At 47.7% G+C, this 23,426-nt stretch overlaps 1 protein-coding gene across 1 annotated transcript; it reads left to right on the plus strand.

The window, feature by feature from the left end:
• Positions 1 to 14,542: 14,542 nt before the first annotated feature.
• On the plus strand, positions 14,543 to 22,376 carry Faslg (Fas ligand). The gene is made up of 4 exons (XM_005319796.4): positions 14,543 to 16,249; positions 16,821 to 16,866; positions 20,093 to 20,149; positions 21,097 to 22,376. Exons 1-4 carry the CDS (start codon positions 15,905 to 15,907, stop codon positions 21,489 to 21,491), a joined length of 843 nt encoding a protein of 280 aa, XP_005319853.1. The 5' UTR covers positions 14,543 to 15,904; the 3' UTR covers positions 21,492 to 22,376.
• Positions 22,377 to 23,426: the final 1,050 nt, after the last annotated feature.

A 23,426-nucleotide genomic window follows, 5' to 3' on the forward strand; every position in this document is an offset into this window, starting at 1 on the left:
TTTAAAAAAATTTTTATTTACTTAGAAACAGGGTCTCTCTGAGTTTCTTAGGGCCTTGCTCAGTTGCTGAGGCTGGCTTTGAATTTGTGATCCTCTTGCCTCAACCTCTCAAGCAGCTGGGATTACAGGTGTGTGCCACAGCACCCAGCTAGACACTGTTCTTCCTCAACATTGCAATGGAAGTTTCCTACAAAGGGATTTTTACCATAAATCACTTTTCTACTTAAGCTTCCACTTTCTCTGTCTTCTTTGGAAAACCAATTCAGAACTCGCTGCACCGGTGTCTTCCAAATTACAATTCCCAAGACCCCAAATATAGAGTCCTTTTTCCTTCTGCACTTTCTGGGTTTGGATTGATACACAAAGTGATGTCTTAGCTAAGACTTCTGGAACAGAATTCCACAAACTGGGGGGCTTACACAACTAATATCTACTTCTCACAGTTCTGCCAGTCAGTCGACAGACATTGCACCAGCAGGGTTGGTTCCTAGGGAGGGCTCTCCTTGGTTGTAGAAGCTGATTTATTACTGTGTTCTCACACTGCAAGAAGCAGGCGAGCTAGTAGGCCTCTGATTCCTTCATGAGGGCTCTGATCTCATGACCTAAATATGGTCTTCAAAATATGAATTTTGATGGGAACACATTCAGTTTATTGTATCTATCTTGCATATGGTATAATACTACCAATCTGGATCAGCTCTCTATGATCAAACTGATATTTCATCAAAATTCCCATTTGGACTGTTATGTAAATATTTGTGCTAGTGGGAAAAATACTGTAAATACCCTGATTTAAATACTGTGCATAAATTTAGGTTTTGCTGTTCAATGAGTTATGAAAAACTCAAATCTTTTTGAAAAACAGATTACAGATATATATTATATATACATAATCTGTGTATGCACATACATAGATCTGTGTATTTATATATAATTCAGATCTCTACAACACACAAAGTAAAACCATGCACACACCACCTATTAAAAAATCATTCAGGGCTTGGGTTGAAAGTCAGTAGTAGTGTTTACTCAGTGTGCACAAGGCCCTGGGTTTAATTCTCAACTCTATGAAACAAAGAAGCAAACTTTATAAAAATCATTCAGATATTGATGTCCAGAATCAACTCAATTGAACAACTTTTAAAACATTGAGGACATGTGTTTCTTTCAGATGTCTCCTATTCCCTTTAGTGTCCAGTTCTTGAAATTTAATCATTGTTTCCACATTGAGCTAAAAGTTTTGGATACTCTGGAATAAAAGTAGCCTGAGAAGGATAAATGTGATATAATAAAATAAATATTTGATTTTTTTCCTGGTTTGTGGCACACAACTCCTGAAACCCATGCCATCTCCAGAGCGATGAGTGTCCCTTGGGAGCTGATGAGATGGCTGGTCCCTGAGCCCTAGATGACTTCAGGGTGGGGGCTGTTTTCCAGGAGCACCAAGGCCTGACCAGCAGGTGGAAACTTTTAGCCCTTCCCCGGACCTCTGGGGCGGAAGGGGAGCTGGAGGTGGAGTTCGTGGCCAAGGATGTAGTCAATCATGCCTAAGTAATGCAGCACCTATTAAACCCCCAAATGACAGAGTGCCAGCAGCATCCACATGCCCCAGGGTGACGCGTTCCTACCTCATGGGACAGGAGCTTCTGCACTGGGAACTCTTTCTGGCCTCAGCTTTGAACCACTTCATCTGGCTGTTCACCAGTAATGTTCTAATGCATCCTTTAGAATATTTTGGTACATAAATTGATAAATAAAAATGCAGTCATTCCTCAGAATCTGTGGATGATTGATTCTAGGATCCCCTAAATCTGCAGATGTTCACACAATTTTTCTTTTCAAATATTTTTGACATGTGCTTGGCTAAATGGAAAATTATATACTATTTCTAAGCCTCAGTTCATGTATCTAGCACCTATCACCAACCCATTATTTGTCTTTCTACAGCCCATTTTCTATCATTTATTATTAAGTGTCATTTCTATTTGTCCGCCTGCCTCCTCGTGGTGGACATGAACTTACTCAACGTCTACTTCCTCTTTCTTCCAGACATGAGGAGGGTCACACACACCTGTTCAGTCCATGAAATACTAGGAGAGTTGATGACTTGTGCCCCTTCCAACAGAAACATAAGAGCTGGTACCGACTTTCCCCCTTCCTTCTCCCTGCTTCTGTGACTGGCACCAGGGACGGGGAGGGTCACAGGCAGCCAGAATCCCTGAGTGAAGGCCACCCACCATGAACCCCATGTCAACAACAGGTACACCGTCGCTAGGTTAAACTGATGAGGTTTTGCAACTGTTCCCTAACATGGTTTAACCTGATTAATACATTGTCTTGCCTTGTTCCAAAAATAATGTAAAGGAGTTTTAAAAGAGAAATAGAGCACAATAGGATAAAAAAGGAACCAAGCAAACAGAACATACACAACAGAATGATAGACAGTATGTGCCCCTGTTGATGCACCAACTTCCTTTTTGTTTAGATTCTCCTATGTGCATTATCGTGTCCTTCCTACTCAGGTACCTCTTCCTTTCTGCTGGGTCAGAGAGGAATTCCTAGACCTACTTAGAATCACAACCCCATTTCCTCCACCCCACAATCACCATCAGCCTTGCTTATTTTTTCCTTATCACCATCTACCAGACTATATAATTTTAATCATTTGTTTTTTCTTCCCTGGAGTAGAATGGAGGCTGCTTTGAGGGCAGGGATCTTTATTTGCTGCTTTGTCTCTGGCACCCAGAACAATGCCTGCCATATGCAATCTGTGCTCCATACGTATTTTGAGTGACTTATGAAATAAGAAATTGTGTATTGGGAGGAGCGTCCAAAATTCTTATTGCAGAACACTGAGATGGAGTAAACAGCCAGTTGCCTGGTCCCCCAAACTTGGGAGATTGAGATGTTCACACCCCATTGAGAAGCTAATTCTCCATGTACACTCCCCTTAAGCCTGATCTGCTCCTCCATACCTCTCTGGAATTTTCTCTCCTCTTCTCCCTTTTATGCATCTTAGTTTTGAGAGATACACCCAATGGGCCAGCTTCAACCACAATCATAATGAGAACCATCGAGAAAAGGTGATTAGCAATTATTGAGCACTTAGGATTTATCTATAGTACTTGTTCCACTTTCAAGGCGGTGTAGATTCCAGTCGGGATCTAATATGTATTTCAATAATCTTTGTGATCAGTCCTATTATTATCCTTATTTGAAAGGTGAGGAAATTGACACTACATAATGTATCTAATTTTTAAGTGTTTTGATTATCAACTGCTATATAACAAACCACCCAAAATGCAGTGCTTTAAAGTAATTTATTACTATTTATCATAGTTCTGTAGGTTGAATGGCTCAGCTGAATAGGTCTCTCTTGGAATCTCTCCTACCACAACTGCATATGGCAGCAGTTAGGTGGAGTCTGGCCTGGGTGTCCAAGATGGGCTTCACATGTGGGTCATCAGACGAGATGGCCAGACACTTGGGAACTGACCAGCATCATGTTCTTTCTGTATGTGGTTCTCCACATGGTTGGCTTGGGCCTCCCCACAGCATGGAGGTCCCAGGGCAGTCAGATTTCTTATGTGATGGTTGGCTTCTTGTGAGTTATCATTGTCCCTTCCCTTGCAGGTGGGGACCACAAAGAGCTCGGCTTCACATGAGAGGATATAAATATATTCTGGAAGGCCTGACTCATTAGGAGGGTGTTTTGGAGGCTCACTATCACTTTCAAGCCAGACATTCTGAATGCAGGCTTCGGGTCACAAACTCATATACATACTTGAAACAGGCAGGTGATAAGGTATGAGTAGGAAAGTCTAAAACAGGACCCACAGGCTGCCAGTTTGTGAGCACTGCTCTGGATCTCCAAGATAAAGCCCTGGCTCATCAGCATAGCACACAGGGGCCAGCAGGGGCTCTCCTGCCTGACCACCCAGCCTCAGTTCTCAGGCCTGTTCACCAGGCATACATCTGGAAAGTATTTATTGATTGTTCCTCTGTGCCACGAATGTTCTAGGTGCTGGAGATATAGTAGAGAACAAAATAAAGTCTCTACCTCTGGGGATTGATATTCTAGTTGGGGGAAGCAATCTATAATGGAATAACTGTAGAAAATGTCAAAGCAGGCTGAGCCCCAGCGTGGCAGGTGGCAGGGCGTTCCCTGCTCAGCCATGCTCTTCTGTCTGCCTTGATTCTCCCTCTCCTTTCAGGGTAGCCGCCTCCTACCTGTCACTTGGGTCTTGACTTGAGTGTCACAACCTCTGAAATATCCTCTTGCCCCACCCCTCCCCCCAGTGTGGAAGCTGTGCCCCTCCGTCTTGCTTTCCAGGTGTTTGTGCCTACTCTTTCCATGTGGACATACCTATGCTCTAAGTTCATGTCACGAGATAGCGAGTGACTCAAGGTCTTCTGCTTTTCCTTGTTTCCCGGGAATCATTGTTTATCAAAGGAAAATCCTCGTTGGGAAGGTCTTCGGGGAGGGGCCTGCTTGGTGAGAGAAAAATTCTCCTGAGCAGTTTTCTTCTTTCTTTTCTGCAGTAAGGAAGATTCTCTCCCCTCCTGTCAAAATGCAGAACTGTGCGTGAGGTTATTTGGAAAACCAAGCTGAGGGACATTGTGAGTGTCCTTCAGGTTGGGGGCAGGTTCTTAATGAGTGTGAAATATTGTCTTATATCAGACAGGCCGCCTTCGCCTGGTGGTGAGACAGTGGTATAGTCCTTCTAGACACATGCCTGTGTGAACCCCGTGTCCCTGTGTCTGAGGCGGTAAGCAGGGTGCAGATTTATAACCCATGGCAGCAAACAGGAAAGCTGCTCTGGGGCGGCTCTGTCTTGGCTCAGCGGCTGACTTCCAGCTCTGTGGTTCTGTCTGGCTCCTGCTGCTGAGTTTCCAGTGGCTGAAACCTTGTCTGCCGTGCTGAGGACCCCAGTGGGTATGCCTAGAGCCCGGCAGGGTTTTCTAGAAGGCCCGGGGCTGGGCTCCGTGGCACTGTGTGTCGCTGGCCTGTGGAACAAGATGAGGCTGACTTTCTGTTGCTTGTGGAGTGCACACGTTTCCGCTGCGCATGGAACGCCCGAGCTCTTGAGCCAACCACAGGGTGCTGTGGGCAGATCAGCCTCTGATCTGTCTCATCTCTGGAAACCCTGACTTTCAAGCTGTGTCAGAGCTCCCTGAAAGAAAGTGACCAGGGTTGACCCTGCTTGAGGAGGGGAGCCACCTCAGGCAAGAGGGAAGTGCCCGGGAAGTGCCCTGGAAGGTGGCCCAGGAGAAGTGAGGCCAGGGGCATAGCGCCTGTGGGCCTTACCTCCTGAGAGGAGGACTGGGGTGGGGGTGACAGTCCTGTGAGGGGGCTAAACCAGGCTGGCGGGAATGCCCAGAGGTTCTGAGCAACCTTAAGAAGGAGGATCCAGGTCACTTTTCAGATTTACGACTTCTATTGAACCGGTTATTTGCTTCATATGATTTTCCCCCCAATGGAATGGGCCAAAGTCTCTCTCTCTCTTTTTTTTATTCAAATACAAAATTAAAATAAATCGATAATGATTCTCTAAGCCCAATCTCAAGTTTCACCTCATCCATGAAACACTTCCTCAGCTCCCAACTCTGTCCATCCCTCTAGCCTCAGTCCAAATATGCTTTCTCTCCTCTTCAACCCAGTACTGACTTGGAGGCTTCCTGAGTGTGTTCCACAGCGGGTCTTGTAGCGTGGTTGCTGTTACGTGAGAACTTAGCTTCAGTAGTCGAAGGGAAGGGAGGACTCTGAGCCCCATATGTCCCTGACAGTTGGAGGAAATTCAGATTTTAGCCATAGAGAAAGGTGGCTGAGGAACTCCAATTTCAGGCATTTTGGGGTGCCTCTGAATTAAGTCTTATCTGGGGACCTGGAAAGCATTGTGGGAGTCAGAGGGGTGAAACCTCATCAAAAGCAGTTTCACATTCTCCCACTGAGACTCAGTGGAATGTTAGGTGGGTGGGGACTAGACATCAGCCAGGATGAGCTCTCCTCTCCTGCCTCCAGAGCACCCTGGCCCTTTGGGTGGGGTTGACTCGCCTCTTCTCGGGAACCAGCAGAACCACAGCTGCCCAAAGGGCTGTTCCTGCGTTTTCACAGAAACCCTGTTCTCTTTAGGCATCCACTCGGCGTCCCGTTGGGGGTGTACATTGGGTTTCTTTGGGTTGGCAGACAATGGAGACCCAACTCAAATAGGTTTACCCTGAAAAAAATGAAGAAAAAGATGATGTGACTTTCACAATGTGTGAAATGTAGGGAGGTACTTTCCAGATGAAGGCCCAGATGAGATCCACGAGAGCCCGCCTTCGTCCGTCTCTGGTCTCTGCTCCCTGCGGACACTCCCACGTGGGTGAAGGGACTGGCAGTCTGGGCTCCTGTTTGTGTTATCAACAAGCCCAGCTGAACAAGAGCACCTTGTTCCCCAGTAGCCGCAGCAGAGGCCCCAGAGCTGCTCAGTAATGGCGTCGCTCTCATGCACTCACCTGGGCTGGTAAGGTTCATGCCATTAATGGACCACACGGGGCCGGCCCTGTGCCCATGCCTGAGTAGGAGGGAGTCCATGTGGGTCAGTTGTAACCCCACATGGACAGAGAGCAGGGACAGGGGGCTCTTCCAAGAAAGTTGAACGATCATTACTCAAAACCATGGACACAGGTTCAGAAACTGCATGAGGGGTCTGAGAGTTCCTCCAGGCACTCCCTTCTCTCCACCTAAGCTCTGACACCTGGCTCCCGAGACTGGGTTTCCATATCCCCACACCACAGAGAAGCGGTTCTATTTCTTAAATATAACATTCTCTTGTGGAGCCCCAGATGTTCATTACAGATGGAGGAAAATCGAATTTTGGCAACAGAGAGATGTGGCTGGTGTAGAAACGCAATTTCAGGCATTTTTCACATTTAAAGTTTATTCTGGGGGCCTGGAAAGCGGAGTGGGAGTCAGAGAGGTGAAACCTCCTCAAAAGCAGTTTCATAGTCTCACATTGAAGAATCCTCACTGGATATCATCAAGAGGACAAATGGGACTCAATTTTTCCCTGCAGTCCAGAAAAATCAAGAAGCCCAATCTCTGCTCCTCAGACATAAAGTTTCTAGAGCTCCTCAGCTGGGGAAAAGACAACATCATAGACTCACCCGAAGGCAAACAAGCTTCCAAGTGGCTTGGGCCCACCTCCGGGGCCGTCGGGGTGCTTGGAGCTGCTGTGGGGAGCGCTGGGCCTCTGCCAGTGCTAGGGGACTGGAGGCTTTCACCCCGCCCTGCCATGCCCAACCTGATCATAGTAGTGGTGATGGGGTGGGTTTCTAACGCTGGCAAGGCACAGGCAGGCTGGCTGCGTCTGAGGAATCTACTTTTCTTCTCCAGGTCTCAGTTTTCTCATCTTCGGTATTAAGGTTTTTTTAATATTTTTTTTTAGTTGCTGTTTTATTTATTTATATGTGGTGCTGAGGTTCGAACCCAGTGCCTCACACATGCCAGGCAAGTATGCTACCGCTGAGCCCCAGCCCCAGTATTAAGTTTTGATCTCAATACTCTCTCTTCAGGGTAGTCTGTGATCTTTCTAAACAGTTTGATCTCTTTAGCAGACACTCAAAACTCATAATCATCTGAGTTGCATCTTTGCTCGTCTCTACCATGGCAATAGAGATGAGCCATAGGTGGGGGAAGCTTAGGTGACATAAGGATTAAATAAAATTTACAAAGAAAAAAAAAACTTTCCACTTGATTCAGGGAGGAGATTAGAGTGACAATAATATTTAACCCTTTTTTCAGGAAAAGAGATGTCGCTGGGACATTATGATGGCTTCAGATCCAGTGTGGATCATGCTGAGATTCTGCTGACCCTGTGACATGAAGCTGCCCACCAGCCGTGGTCCAGTACCCTCTGAATTCCTGGAGCCCAGAGAACATGAGGTGTGTAGGAAACATACCTGTGTACAGAAACCTCTACGTTTAGCGTGTTTAATATTAATCTTTTCCTGTTTGCTCTGAGACATTTCATTGTTGGGAGTGACAGGCTGCCAACTATAATGGTTTGGGAACGTCATTGCTGCTCAGGTTTCCTGGCCAGTGAGAAAGTTAGAGTGGGTGATGACACTGTGCTGAGTCAGGTCCAGGCCTGGCCCAGGGGAGCATGATAGATACAGAGAGAGGAAGTGAATGAGGGTGGACACGTGCCTGAGTCCTGGGACTGCTTCCCGTTCTGAACACAGAAGGGAAAGCAGTTCCCAAGTCTACGTAGAAAGGTGAGGAGAAAACAGAGAACACAGAAGATAGGTGTCTGTAGACTACGAAACAGACTATGTTGCAGGACGAAGACGTCATGACCCTTAGCTTCTGCCCCAAATATTTCTGTGAAAGGAAGTGCCTCCTGCCACCCCTCTGACCACTTCCTCAGTGTCCCCCCACCCCACCCCACTCTGCGGAGTTGGAGCTGAAACAGAATCGTGTGGGAATGAGTGTCAGGGAAATGAAACTGGGTCCTTCTATAGGCCTTTGCTGTCCATCTGCTGATCCTCTCCCCCTCCTCTGCCCAGCACACCGTGCTGGTCATTGGGCATGGGGAGATGGAGCAGGAATCTGTATCAGGGACACACACACACACACACACACACACACACACACACACACACACGACACAGGCGAGAGAAGTGCTGGCCATGCAGGACAAAGGAAAGCGCAGAGCCACCAGGCAGGGTTAATTCAGGGAGAAGGAAACCCTGCACCTGTGCTCTCTTTGGGCATCAGAGGAGTGCCTGGGGCCCAGGACTGAGGCCTCCCTGTCTTTACAGTCAGTTACTTTTGATGTGTGCAAGGCAGAGGGACAGGAGAGGGGACCAGATGCTAACAGCAAGAGGCAAAGGCTCACTTTGTAGAGGTGGTGGGGTGGGTCTCTTAAGCTGGCAAAACAGAGGGAGGCTGCCTCCCCAGGCAAGGCCGGGTGACGGAGGACAGCAGGAAGGTGTATGGGAGGTGGACAGTGTATCCACCAGGGAACTGCCTCAGGGAACTGGAGTCGCATAAGAAGGGATTTCTAGGGCAGAACAGGACTCGGGAAGACTGCAGGAGAAGGCAGGTCCTGGCTCAGAGGGATCGATGGGGGCGGGGGACAGCAAACTCAGATGGATGGAAAATAGGAGTCCATTCCAGGATGGCGGCATGTTTGGGGTCCTGAGGCTGGACAGCCTGGGTTCAGATCCGAGCTCTGTCACTTAAAAGTTGTGTATGTAATTTTGAACAAATAGCTTCACCTATCTGAGCTGGTCTTCTCTTCTACTAAGAAGGCTGTTTACAGCACATGCCTCGCTGGATTGTTTTAACAATGTGATGATCCATATGAAGGGTGTGATTCCCTATCTAGACGTAATGGATGCATCGGAAACACCAGCCCTCCTGTGACCGTGTGAACATTCCAGGGCACCAGATGATTGCCATTGATGAGAACCTGGGTGTGAAGCTGGGCCAGGACCAGTGTTAAAGGTGGCCTGGCTCCTGCCTGAGAGATTAATGGTCCTAGGGCTTGGGCTCTGGGTCTGCAGGGGTACCTCCTGTGGTGTGTGGTGGGTTTTGGGGAAAGACAGTTGGCTCTGCAGAGATGAGTCGCCATAGAGGGGTCGGCTTCCCTTGCAGGTTTTGCTCTTTGAAGCCTGATGCTCCAGTGTGTTGACTCCAGGGCTACGGAGTCTGCGGCACAGGGGGCAGGCCCAGGTGGGCAGGCCAAGGAGCGTTTCACGGATTTTCTGTGAGGAGTTGGTTTTGTCAGTTGGATTTGATTCCAGGTCTGGTGGGATGGCATTAAGTCTCTTTCTGGATCAGGGGTGCTGAACCTTTACTGTTGGGTTCTAGTTCTACAGAAGGTCTACATGGTCAAGAATCCTCAGGAAATTCCTACTGAGCACTTACTGTATGCAGGCCTTTGGGTTGGAGATGGCAAATTCCGGAATTAACAAGAAATTGTCCACGTGAAGGAGGTCGAGTTGAGGAAGCAGATGAGAGTCTGGTGACTTGGTGTTCGGTGCTGCAGTCAGCACTCTGAGCGGGCAGGGAGTCCCTGTGCCTGAGTGGCTGTGCAGGGAAGGTAACGTTGGAGCTGATTTAGAAAGAAAGAGTCTGCCAGGAGGAGGAAGGGGCTCTTCGGTTTGAGGAGCCATGGGGTCCAAACCAGGAAGCTAAAAAAAAATAAAATAGGGGTCACTGTGAGCAGAGGGGAGGAACCAAGGACTGGGCTTGTACAGTGGCGGGACCCCATGGAAATGGAAAGGACTAGGAAGGGAGGCGGTCAGTGTGGTGCAGTGACATCTGGGAGCATGACCCTGAGGGTGGCCCGCAGTCTCCTCCTGAGTTTCCTGTTGGGGACAGAGATTCCTGAGGAACCAACAACACCGGGCTGTCTTGTTTCTGGGGAGGGGAGTTTGGTGCTTGAAATGCAGTAAATTTAGCGCAGTAAATATGGCTAGCGGTTGAGAGTGTGGTTTTGGATTTTCTTTTTTAATATCAGCAGGAGATGTGGAAGAGTGGTGGGTGGGAATGCGAGGGGCAGGGAGGTCAAAGGTTGGAAAGACCCTGTGATTGGGAATTCATATTCTCTGGAAGGGTGAGTAGGGATTTTGATGTTATGTGTTGGGGGGAATCTTACTTGTCAAAGACATCCCAAGGACACATGAGAATCTGCAGGAGGAAAGGACAGCTGTGAGAAGAGGGAAGGATTCCGAGAGTGGCCTTGTGGCCTGATGGAAAGATCCAGGTTCCTATCCAAGCTCAGCTTCTTCATGGATTCCTCAGCTTCTCTGGATCACTTATAAAAAGGGAACAATAATGGGGCTGGGGTTGGGGCTCAGTGGCAGGGTGCTTGCCTAGCATGTATGAGGCACTGGGTTTGATCCTCAGCGCCATATAAAAATAAATTTAAAAAAAAGGAACAATCATGAAGGCTGCTCGAGAGCCAGATAAGGTAAGGTATACAATGTTCATGCACAGTGCCTGGCATCCAGCAGGTGCTCAACAGACGCATCATTCTGTCCCCCTTTCCTTCCCACCATCCCAAAGGAAAACTGAATCAGTGTTTGATTATGAGGGACAGAAAGTGCAAGTGGACTCTAAAGACCATGAAGGCAACATGGGGACAGGACCCGCTGAGGCTCCTCCGGGAGCCGTGCCTGACCGGGTCACATCCTCGCATCCCCCGCTGCCTTGTGCACATCAGGTGCCAGAGATGCGTGGGACGGACTTGAACAAAGATCAAACCCATGAGTTTCAATTCCACACACTTAGAATGTAGTGGGCAGCACTAGGAGCCAGGCCAGGCCTTTCTCCTCGCTCTTCTACTGGTGATCCTGGAGGGCCAGCTCATCTCTCTGAAGCCCAGTGACCACAACTGTGAAATCAGGGAGAGGGCTGGACGTCCGTGGTGCTGTGATCTCCATGTTACTCTAGAGCCCTGCAGCTTTCAGGAGGCTGGTGGACGGTGGCTGTGGACTGAACTGTCTCCCTCCCGGGTTCATGTGTGGAAGCCCTAACTTTCAAGGTGTATCTGGAAAAAGAACTTTTAGGAGGTGATTAAATTAAGGAGAGGTGAGATCCTGAGGGTGGGGCCTGAATCTGAGAGGCCTACTTTCCTGAGAGAGAGAGAGACCCACCACATGAGCACGCAGAGAGAAGTCCTCGGGAGAACTGACCACACGGACACCTGATCTCAGACTTGGACCCTCCATGAGTGCAAGGAAGCAGTCCGCTGTTCAGCCCACAGTCTGTTGTGGCCGCCGAGCAGAGGAACACAGCAGAGCTGCAGCTGGCTGGCAAATAAGGCTCTGGGGAGAGATCTTCTTGTGAAATAACAGCGGAGCACAAGAGTCATGGCTCTCTTGAGTCACTAACTGAGGTCCCAAGGTCTGTGACAGACAGCAAGCCACACCTCAGACTCAGAGGGTGCCTTCTTATGGGACCCCCGGAATGGAAGTCTCTTGAGGCATCCAGCCGCATGCCCCAACATATGCTAGGCACCAAAGGAAACAGTGGGTGACAAAAGCAACGACTTTGACATTTAAGTCAGCCCGGGTGGATCTGCTTTCCCACATACTCACCGTGACATGTGTTTTTGCAGTGAAGCATTTCAAGCATCAGAAAGGGCCGCCCACAAGAGCCAAGCATTTCCAGCTTCTGATGTTGTCTGAGCCGTGCCCCACAACCCGCTGCCCTGCAGGCCGGCCCCTCAGCTCTCACCAGGGATGCTGCTCTCGGGCTGGTCTTGAGCGTCCTGATTTTGTGATCACACTCACATTGTGCAACAGGTGTGCCCAAGAGTGAATCTCAAAACAGGTAAATAATCGAATGCTAAATACAGGGAGCAATCACTGCACTTGGAAGCTTGAACACACTCATCTTAGAAACAGAGGCCACGCCGCTCCCAGCACAGAGGCTTGCCTCCCCTCGTGTGGATGGGGGAGAGGCGGAGGCTATAACTATGTGCTGGTACCAGAAGAAACAAGGGTCTGTAAAGTGGTTCAGCTACAAGAGGAATCTTGGTGTGTGATAAATGTTCCACTGGAATCCAGCAGAGGAAAGATGGGCTGTGCTGGGAAAACCGGTTCATCTGTGGAAAATCATACACAAGGACTCCTGCTCATCTCCCGAACAAGAGCAAACTCCAGAGGGTCCTAAAGAGGAAATGGGCAATGGCACGGGACAAGATGTTTTCAGAATCTGAAGGTCACTGCGGATTTATATCTAAAATACAAAGTATGAGAGATTCCACAGATCAGCAGGAAGGAGAAAAGAACCCCAGTTTAAAAACGGGCATGGCGTATGAACTGGAAGTAGCTTGAATGTCCAACAGATATAGGGCCAGGTTTTCAAACTCACAAGGAGCCACAGAGAAGAAGTTTAGGAGACCTTGATATAGGACTTTGTAGCCATGACACTTGGCAAAAACTAGAAAGGTGGACAGTAGGCAGCCAAGGAAGACTGGACAGGATAGTCCTCACGCAACTGCTGGTGCCAAGGGGCCGACCACGCAGATGAGTGTCTGGAGGGACCTAGTGAAATTAAATACGTGGGTTCACGTTTGCGAGTGAATGAACTCCGGCTCAGCACCCACGGGGGCCTTGGTCACTTCCGAGACAATTGCAAGGCCTGGCCTTTTACTGACTCGGCAGCTGCTCTTGGGAGTCTTCTCTAGGTCCGGGAGGGTTTGCAGCGGCTCTCTGAGGATGGACCACTCTGCTACAGCCCAGTCACCTCTGGAGCCCTGGTCTGCTTCTGCAGGACTGGACAGACAGAAAGAGCAGCCCTTTCTCTTCACTGCTCTGACCTCCCAGCCTCCCTGTGACTCACACAAAGCTTTGGGAGAATGTTTCAACCCTGTTTTTAGAGGGTTAGGACAATTTCTGAAGGAAAAGGTACAATGTTAGAAGGACCACAGTGAAAAACAATTTGAGGGCTGGGGATATGGCTCAAGCGGTAGCGCGCTCGCCTGGCATGCATGCGGCCCGGGTTCGATCCTCAGCACCACATACCAACAAAGATGTTGTGTCCACCAAAAAACTAAAAAAAAAAAAAAAAAAAAAGAATATTAAAAAACTCTCTCAAAAAAAAAAAAAGAAAGAAAGAAAAACAATTTGAATTTTCATCTAGTGAAAGGTACTTAGGAAGTCATCACAACCCGTACAAGGAGGGCTATCTGATTTGGTCCTACACTAAAATTTGTTCCCTGTGACTGTCTGCAACTGGTCAGCCGACTCCTCCTCCTTCTCCTGAAACAGATGGGCAGCTCTGAATCCTTCTCCTACCTTCCTCAAGGAACTCGGGTTCTGCAATGAGAGATGCAGGTGCAAATAAGAGTGGGGAAAGGGCTGGGAGAAGAACCCAGTTTGAGTTTCCCAGGAGTGGGAGGTGGTCGGCAGAGCCAGCCTGTTGGTGCCTTGGTTGATTTATTACTTGGTTTATTTATTAAGTCCAGCTCTTGAGGACAAATCTTATAAATTCAGCAATCACAGAGCTAAAGATATACTTTAATTATTTCTCCTAAGAAGGTTTCAGTATCCCCAAAAGCTGATGGGGCCCTGTTATTGTTTGTACAGGTGTTGATTCTAGGATTTTGCCAACACGTGACGTTCGCTGGCATCACCAAGCCTGATGCCAGTGTTTAAAGTTGCCCTCTTGGTCTTTGCTTGTTCTTCACTTTGTTCAGCTCCTGCTTGGGAGCTATGGGCTTCTGCTTCCTCTGTCACAGAATGAATCAGGAGGAGGCACCGGGCAGAGGAAGATGAGAAATATAGCGTTGTTCTTAGAGTCCTGGAAGTTTTTATGGAAGCACCTAGAAAACCAGAGACGTCCCAGCCTGAAGTAGAGGCCACAGCGGTTGGCAAGATGGGAGTGGGTGGGTGACGGGAACCTCCTTAACAGTCCTGGGACACCAGTCAAAGTCTGGGGCAGAGGCAGAGAGGGGAGCTGGGGTTGTCACCAGAGGGAGTGACCTCGAGAGAAGGGGGTTGTTTTGGGAGTGGGGTGGGATGGGCAGAACGTCACAGGGAAATAATATGTCCTGTGTTGGTTTGCTGCAGGTGGAAAAAGCCAGAATGAGCACATAGAAATCCCAGATCGTATAAAAACTGATCAAATTTGAAAAGTAGAGCACTCCAATAAAATAGAAAATAAGAATTTGTAGGAGGTTTGTGGTTTCTATGGGAGAATGGTTGGAACTAAAGCTGAATTCTTAGAAGTTATTGGCATATAAAGGTTATGTGAGGCCAGAGGAAAGGGCGAGGTTTACCCAAGTAGAGTTGCCAGCTTCAGTCAAAAGCAAGAAATTAGAGGACACACAGTTGAATTTGAATTTATGATAAACGATGAATATTTTTTACTATTTCCATGCAATGTTCAGGATATTCTTGTCCTAAAAATTATTTATCTGAAATTCAATTAACTGGGCACCATGAATTTCATTTGGGAGTTGTAATAGGGACTATGAGCAGAAATGCCTGCAGGGACCAGAACAGCTATTGCATGGGGAAGGCGGTGTAGTGGTGTGGCCCTGGGTGACCCTGAGCAACTGTGTCTCACTCCTAGGGTAGCTTCCTGGGTTTGCAGAGACAGAGCCTCGAGAGTGCCCAATATTCTAATATTTCAAAACAGAGTGGAAACATATATTTTTAATGTGTACAGTACCAGTTTTAAAAGTGGGTGACTAATGAAGGAAAGATTGTGTAGTGTAAGCAAAGCAGTTCCGAGGCTTCTCAAAGCCCATGGGCAGCTGGTTTGCAACCTCTGACCACCTCTGAGCTGGTCTGTGGAGTGGACAGGGCAGGTGTCCACCTGTCAGTTATGATAATGTGCAATGTCAGGGTAAATCACACTTGGGTGTGGGAAACCCAAGGCGTGTGTGGGGAGTGGTGGGGGGGTTTCCTCATGCTAAAGGTAGGATGTGCAGGTGGCTTCTCTGGCCATGGCTCCAGGGTCCGGCCCCACTGGTCCGTCTCTCTGCAGCTGGGTCCCATTTAATGCCCACAGGGCTGCACCCAGTGCCAACTGCTCTGTTGGTCCAGGGCATGGTGAGCACTGCCTCCCAGCTCTTTGGGTGCTGACAGCAAGCAGAGCTTTGAAGGCTTTCATCAGAAACTTGTGGGCGGAAGCTTCCAGAGGTTTACTCTGAGCTTCTTGAGGCTTTTTAGATTCAGATACAAAGCTAGTGGGTGTCTTTCAAGAGAAACAGAAAGAGAATGAGAGAGAGAGAGAGAGAGAGGTGTTTCCCTCACTTATGGAAACACTATAAAGACAGCTGCGTTCCCTTCTCGTGAGCAGTCAGCAACAGGAGTCCCGACCTCGACACCTCAACCTCCCGCAGGATTGAGAGAAGCAAAAACCCTTCCCTGCGGCTGACCCGAGCCACTGGCTGCCATGCAGCAGCCCTTGAACTACCCGTATCCCCAGATCTACTGGGTGGACAGTAGTGCCAGCTCTTCCTGGGCCCCTCCTGAGTCAGTTTTCGCCTGTGCATCCTCTGTGCCCAGAAGGCCAGGTCAACGGAGGCCCCCGCCCCCACCTCCACCGCCACCTCCACCACTGCCTCCGCTGCCCCCACTGCCACCACCGCCACCACCGCCTCTGAAGAAGAGCAGGGACCACAACACAGGCTTGTGGCTCCTGGTGATATTCTTTATGGTGCTGGTGGCCCTGGTTGGACTGGGCCTGGGAATGTATCAGCTCTTCCACCTGCAAAAGGAACTGGCAGAACTCCGTGAGGTAAGGCTGGTATGGGGGCTTCCGTGCCCGGGAGTCGCTGGGCAAGACGGCTCTGCTGCAGTGCGGGTGGCCGGCAGCTGTGAGCCACGTGGATGGAGCCCTGCCCTGCTTGTGAGGTGCTCCTCAGGCCTTCTTGTCCTGTCTTCCGAACCAGTGGCTGTCGTCACCCTCCTGTTGGCGAGGGAATGTTGGCTCACACAAGGGAAGGGAATATTTTCTTGTAAAGACTCAAAGGCAAACAGTCCTTCCTTTCTCAGTTATCAAGCCAGTCGGTTGAGCCATTTACCACTTCATAACTAGTGATTCGAGGAGTTGAAATAATTTGGAGTCTTGCTTAGAAGGAACTGACTCATAGACCAAATTAAATTTCCTGGAAAACATTTTTAAAATGTCGGTACTATTCTAAAACGCAAAACTGAGGGACAGTGAGGCGCAATTGCTTGGCTGAAGTCTAAGTTAGGCAAGGGTTTGAGGTGTCTGAATTATCTTTCTAGGACTTGCTTTAGTTGACAATTCTGCCTCTTCTGCTTTGATAACTAATTACACAACTTTTCTCTTTTTCTTTTGCTAGTCAATCTATCAAAGAAATACAGAACCATCTTTGGAGAAGCAAATAGGTGAGTCCTTTTATACAAGAGCCCTGAGTTCCCAAAGATGATCCTCAGAACTGAACAAAGTTGGTGGAATATCTTGAATTTTGTCCCATTCTTAGGTTTATGAATACTATGAGAGGAATCCTGGCTAATTTTGAATCTCTGGTCAATATGGTTCCTTGAACTATTTTAAAATATTAAGTGAATTTACTTGCTCAAAATCAGGTAGCTGAGCACTGTTCATAATTCAAACTAACTTCCACTTCGCTTTGAAAAGGAAAATAGACCTGGGCCTTTGCCCCCAGCTCCAGACCACTGACCCAGGCCTGGCCCTTTCTCACGTGTCCTGGTTCCGGGACGGGTGGTAGTGGCCGTGACTCCGTGGGAGGAAAAGGGAGATGTTTGGGGGGAATGTCCTCCACTCTTTTAAACTCTCTAGAAATGATTAGAGCTAAGCTTTATTTTAAAGTATTTTATAGGACATGACAAAGATTTCAAAAAGTGGACAATCAGTCGCCCACAGTAGGGGTTCTTTTGAAGTCACTGGGGACCCAAGGGTACACTTCAGCTGTTCCTCAAGGGAAGTTCAGCTTCACCCACAGAAGACTCATGAACTGCCTTTGACAACAAAGGAGAACCCTTTGCCTGAGATCTGGGACAGGAAAAAGAAGGCTCGTGAAACCCTGACCTCGGGAGATATCAGGGCAGAGCTTAGGAAGCTGCAGACAGATAAAGTTCAGGGCATTCTTCATTTGTCATAGACACAGATTCACTGAAGTTTTAGATCTGGTTTGAATTAGAAGGGCGCTTCCCTGGTCCAGATATCTTATTTTTTAGAAGAGAAACAACAGATGAATTAGATAATATGCCCAAGACTATCAGCAGGGAACTGGGGCTAGATGAAAGTCTCCTGATGGCTTGTCACCTATAGGTCCTTCCAGGACATGGTCTGGTGCCTCATGAAATAGAGAAACTCCCGTCTCTGTAATAACCATGGAATGGGGAAAAGATGCCAAGCAGGATACCTCCGCGAAGATGATAGGCAAATCTTATCCTTAGAAACTTAGTAGAAAGTTTCCTGGCAACAGCAAACCCTGGCCATCTTCAGTGCAGCTGGTGGAGACTCAGAATGTGCCTACTGCCGTTGACCCAGGGCAGCTCCGCATCTTTGGGATGTCTGGGCCTAAGTTCTGTGTCCAAGTTCCTAAGTGTTAGAGAGCCCAGATGTACACAAGCCGGGGGCACTAATAGAACAAGGAAGCCTCTGCGAGGATTTCTAAAGTACAATCACTTTGAAAATCAGTGGAATGTGGCTTGTGAGATGGGCACCTAATTATTCATTTTTCACCCACTTCATGGAGTTATTTTAGTGTTTTGAAGTCAAATGAAAAGATGAGTCAGGTCTACCAACCGCAGTAAAGAATTATCTTCTCTACATCTACCCAGGTGGACCAGAAATTGGTGAATGATCATATGGAAATCAAATTACTAACTTTACTAATAAGAGATATAAAACATGCAAAGAAAGACATAAGAGGAAAAGACCTGCTTAAATTTCAGTTTCAGCCAGTATGCATGGAAGGTAGACAAGAGCAAGCCTGTAGGTGCTTCCAGCGGCAGGTAGAAAGCCCTGGTGCAGGAAGGAGTCCCCACTGTCTAGGATGCCTTTCTAATATTTATCCAGCAGATGTTTAGAGTAAGTACCTTGTATGAGGAGAGTGTTACACTAGGCTCTGAAGGATATCATGATGCGAACCTGTGGTTTTCGGTTCCATTTCCTGTTCGTTTGTGGCCACGTGCCAGCAGAGCTGCCCGGATGGCTGTGGTATGGGAATGGAGAGGAAACTCAGTCTTGCCTTTCCTGCTCACTCACACCTCCCTCCAGGTGGTCTGTCTTGGGTGCTAAGAGGTCACAACTGCTCAGGTCATGTTCACAGGGGACAGGGCCGTTTTCACACCTGGGGGACTTTCACAGGCTGATCACTAGCCTGAGATGGACAGGCATCTTTCCTGTGAGTCGTTCCTGAAGGTCTTAGTTAGCTGAGTTAATTAGCTAAGTGACAGCTTTCTACCTTGGCTAACGTATTAAAGGTCGGAGAAACGGTGTCTGGTTAGGAAAATATTATCAGTTTCAAATCCTTTGATTTAATATGCTGAGCACTTGCTGGGCGCACGCTTCGTGTGAACTCACTCTGATGAAGTCAGCGTATAGTGAGGAACTGGCTGTTTATTTGGGGGGGGGATAAGACAATTTTTACATTAAGCAAGGATCCCTAAGGTCCTATCCAACTTTAGAATTTCTTGGATTTGGCTTTTCCTTTCAGGGAGGGACAACCAAGTTTAAAACTTTCAAGTTTTAAAGATCATAAGATCTTTGTTTCAGAGAGCTAAATTTATCTCAAAATTTTTCAATGCAATCGATGGGGGACATCTCCTTAGAAAAGGGGAGTCAGAACTGACAGGAGAAGTAAAAACGGAGGGGTCTTAGGTTTCAGAGGAGAAAAAGAACATAGTTGACTTTAAATCTGGGAAGGTTTCCCCAAGAAGGAGACATTTGCGATGGAGCTTAGAGAATGGATTGAAGTTTGGCACAGAAATCTCTCTGGGACAGCATCCAGGCAGACAGCACGGCGTGAGTGCAGGCCCAGGCGGAGGGCCGGGGCAGTGTCCAGTGGGAGTGAGCAGGAGGAAGTGAGGCTGAAATCACGTGGGGCCACAGAGGTGTCTGAGGTCTCAGTGACATCGGTGGCTGAGGACTTAGAATGATTAATGTGGGTGCAGATTGTACAGTGCCAGTAGGAAGAGACCTGGTAGCCAGGAGACACATTAGCAGTCTTCTTCTCTGTGTCCCTGGGGCAGCACAGCCAGAGTGGACAGAGCCCTGGATTAGAGCAGGAGACGGTGACTCTGAATGCTGAGTCTTCTTGGACTAGTCATCCATTTTCCAAGCTCACTTTGTCAACCATAAGTCAGGACAACAATCCCTACCTCCAATACTATGGGAAGTTCTAAACGAAGTAACTGAGACAACAGTTTTATGCACAGTGTAACATTACAATGAACATATGTGTCTATTTCAATTTGGCTTAGTTTGTTCCACCTGTTTCTGAAACACAGACTGTTGTTGAGAATCTCTCAGAATATCGCCACCTATGCTTTTAAAATCTTGTATTCAAATAGGATTGAGTCCCACCATGGTAGTAGCTGGCATCTCATTTTTACGTACATCTTTTGTCTCTCTGTGAAACAGGCCACCCCAGTTCACCCTCTGATAAAAAGGCACTGAGGAGAGCGGCCCATTTAACAGGTCTGTGTTTGCAAGCCCCGGGTGGGGGCTGGGAAAACCTTTGGCAAAGCGCAGAATGGTTTCCGTGACCAGTTCTGGGGACAAGCGCTTTCCAGCAACAGTATTTGGAACCCAAATGATTGAGAGGCAGCCTCAACCCTGGCCCTGGGGCTTCAGCGTGGGATTACAATTTGGGCGGTGAAATGGTGGCTGTCCCACTGGAAACCACAAAGACAGGAGAAGTAGACGAAGGTCACACAAGGTCGTGTGCTGTGCCACTGCTTCTGCAGTTTCTCAGGCAGAGGCTGTGGGTTGACTCAGGTAGACCAGCAAACACTTCAGGAGTACCTGCTGTGTGCCAAGCTTTGAGGGCATGGAGACAGAGGGCTCATGGTTCCTGCCTCCAAAGGAGCTTGACATCTCATAGGGAAATATAGGCACACAGCCTGAAGTTCAGTACTGGAGCGAGTTCTTTGATTAAGGTTTGGACATAGGAGGAGGTGTGAGGGATAGAGAATTTCAGCCCAGATAGAGGGGTGGAAGAATCCTGGCTGTGGTGAGAAGATGGAGCAAGGATCCCTTAGGTCCTACCCATGTCTTCTTTAAATTCCCCGGGTTTGGCTTCTCCTTTCAGGGAGGGACCACAAAGCTTAGCAGTGTTGCTTCTAGTTCTGAAGATCATAAAATCTGTGTTTTAGAGAGCTAAAATTATCTCAGTAATTTTTACTGCAGTCGGCTGGGGGCATTTGTTATTGTCCCTATTGTGTAGATGACAAGATTGATACAGGCAATTTGACAAAGAGAATTCAGTGATGGGCCACGTTCTCACCCCTCCGCCCGTTCGGTGGGAGCTCCCTCACTCTGGATAGAACATTTGTGGAAGGAAAGGCCCGTAGTTTTGCCTGGGAAGTTAGCTTGTCGGCTGCACGAGCTTTCCTTGCTGACGGCTCCTCTCTGATTGACTTCAGGTAAGCCCAACTCAAGGTCCAGCCCGCTGGAATGGGAAGACACCTACGGAATTTCCCTGATCTCCGGAGTGAAGTATCAGAAGGGTGGCCTTGTGATCAATGACACTGGGCTGTACTTTGTGTATTCCAAAATATACTTCCGGGGTCAGTCCTGCAACAACCAGCCCCTGAGCCACAAGGTCTACATGAAGAACTCTAAGTATCCCCAGGACCTGGTGCTGATGGAGGGCAAGATGATGAACTACTGCACTACTGGCCAGATGTGGGCCCGCAGCAGCTATCTGGGGGCTGTGTTCAACTTCACCAGTAATGACCATTTATATGTCAACGTATCTGAGCTCTCTCTGGTCAATTTTGAGGAATCTAAGACATTTTTTGGCCTATATAAGCTCTAAGAGAAGCACTTGGGGATCCTCTCCCTGTGGTTCCTTGTTACAGGCACTGGGGACATTGGCCTGAATGAAGGTCTTCTTAAGCCTATTGAGTTCGAGTGCAAAGACATAACCACAAAGACCTTGAGACCACAGAGTCCAGCAGGTCTGCTGTTCCTCATCTCACCCAAGGTCCATGAGCCAGAGAGGAAGAGGAATATGGCTGAAGAACCCAGAGCTTTGGGCTGCCACGCAAAGGTGCAGGACACAGAGAAGCCACTGCCTGGAGTTCTAGACCCATGTTAAGTGGCCAAGAACAACTTACGTGGAAAAGGAGGACACCTTCGAACACAACTCCCAGGGTGGGTCTAATTGCTACCTCAGGGAAAGCTGTCTTCAGATCCATGGTTATAACATGGATGGACAGGGACGGGGAAGGAGAACCAGGCACGCATGATAAGCTAAAGAGACCCAAGGAGGTCAGCACCCCATTGGTGGCATCTTTACTTGTAAATGCATATCCTGGGCTACCAGGCCATGCTAACAGAGAAGCGAAAGGAGTGTTTGGGGGACTTGGTCCACTCCTACACCATATGCATCTCTAGTGCAATTATAAGGGGGAGAGAGAGAGAGAGAGAGAGAGAGAGAGAGAGAGTGTGTGTGTGAGAGAGAGAGCGAGACAGAGTGTCAGTCAGTCTAAAGAGTCACATACATAGAGCAAATGTGAGATGATAAAGTATGTATTTAGGAAAAACTGTTTTGAATGCTTCTTGGCAACCAAGTGTAATAGTCTTCAAAAATGTTGGTCACCCACCGACATTCAGCTCTTGATGCTGTTTTCCTTTAATATAACCAATATTTATTTTTTTGCATTTTTAATGAATGGTTGACATGTAATAAAAGCTCCACTTTAGCATCTACAAAAGTATTGTGAGTGTAAGTTTTGGAAATCACCAAGATTTGGGTTTTTTGCTTGTTAGTTTTGTTTTTTTTTTCAATCTATGGTGATTTGGGTTTTTTGCTTGTTAGTTTTGTTTTTTTTTTTTTAAAATCTATGGTTTCTTCATTGTGACTTCAGATCACATTAAGGAGAATTTTTTAAGGTGAGAAGAACTGTGCTGCAAATCCTTTCATCTGTGCCAGGCTCTTCTCTCTTTTTCTGTCTGTGTCCTCTGTGAACCAGAGTTTCCATTATCAATGCAATTGCTGGTGCTAAGCTTGCCCAGCTTTCTAGATACTTGATGACGAGGTGTCTTCCTGGGGCAGAGCCATGATCTGGTGGAACTAAAAAAACAGAATTTGAATCTTTGTTCTTCCACCTACTGACTTCACAGGCTCTAGACAGATCACTAGAACTTTCTTGGGCCAAAAAGAGCTAATTTGTGCACGAAGTATCTGACATGCTGTAGGACATCAAGAAATGCTACCCAAGATTGCTCACAAACTCTCTTTCAGAAGTGCTTTCTTCTCGGGAAGAAGCTCTTTTGGGGCGGTGCCTCCAGACACCTGATCACTTGTGTCCTCCCACTCCTCACAAGGACCTTTTGCTGTTTTCTTCAGCTACTCACAATCATGGCCTTTCCCTTGACTTTGTTATCATTGAGAATTCCTCCTCTGGATTTTGGTTTTTGGTGTCTTCTGTTCACAACATTATCACGTATTGTTCTAGTTCAATTACTCCAACATCTTCTTTTCTAAAATACTCTTAAAATACTGAGATCTCTAATTAATAAACTATCTTTTCCCTAATGTGTTCATCAGGTCCTTCCCCAGCTTCACTTTCCTCTCTGCCCAGTTCCATCATCCGCCCATTAGAATCAGTGCCTTGGAAAGACTCTAAATTCCAGAATGATTCCTTCTTCCCTCGTGTTCTGCTCATAAGGATCCATCTCTTTCGGTTGACATATCAGCAGCCACAGGTTGCTGGAGAAAAACTGCCCAAACCGGATGGCTGATCTT

This window comes from Ictidomys tridecemlineatus, chromosome 10, assembly GCF_052094955.1.
Source record: "Ictidomys tridecemlineatus isolate mIctTri1 chromosome 10, mIctTri1.hap1, whole genome shotgun sequence".
Lineage (NCBI taxonomy): Eukaryota > Metazoa > Chordata > Mammalia > Rodentia > Sciuridae > Ictidomys > Ictidomys tridecemlineatus.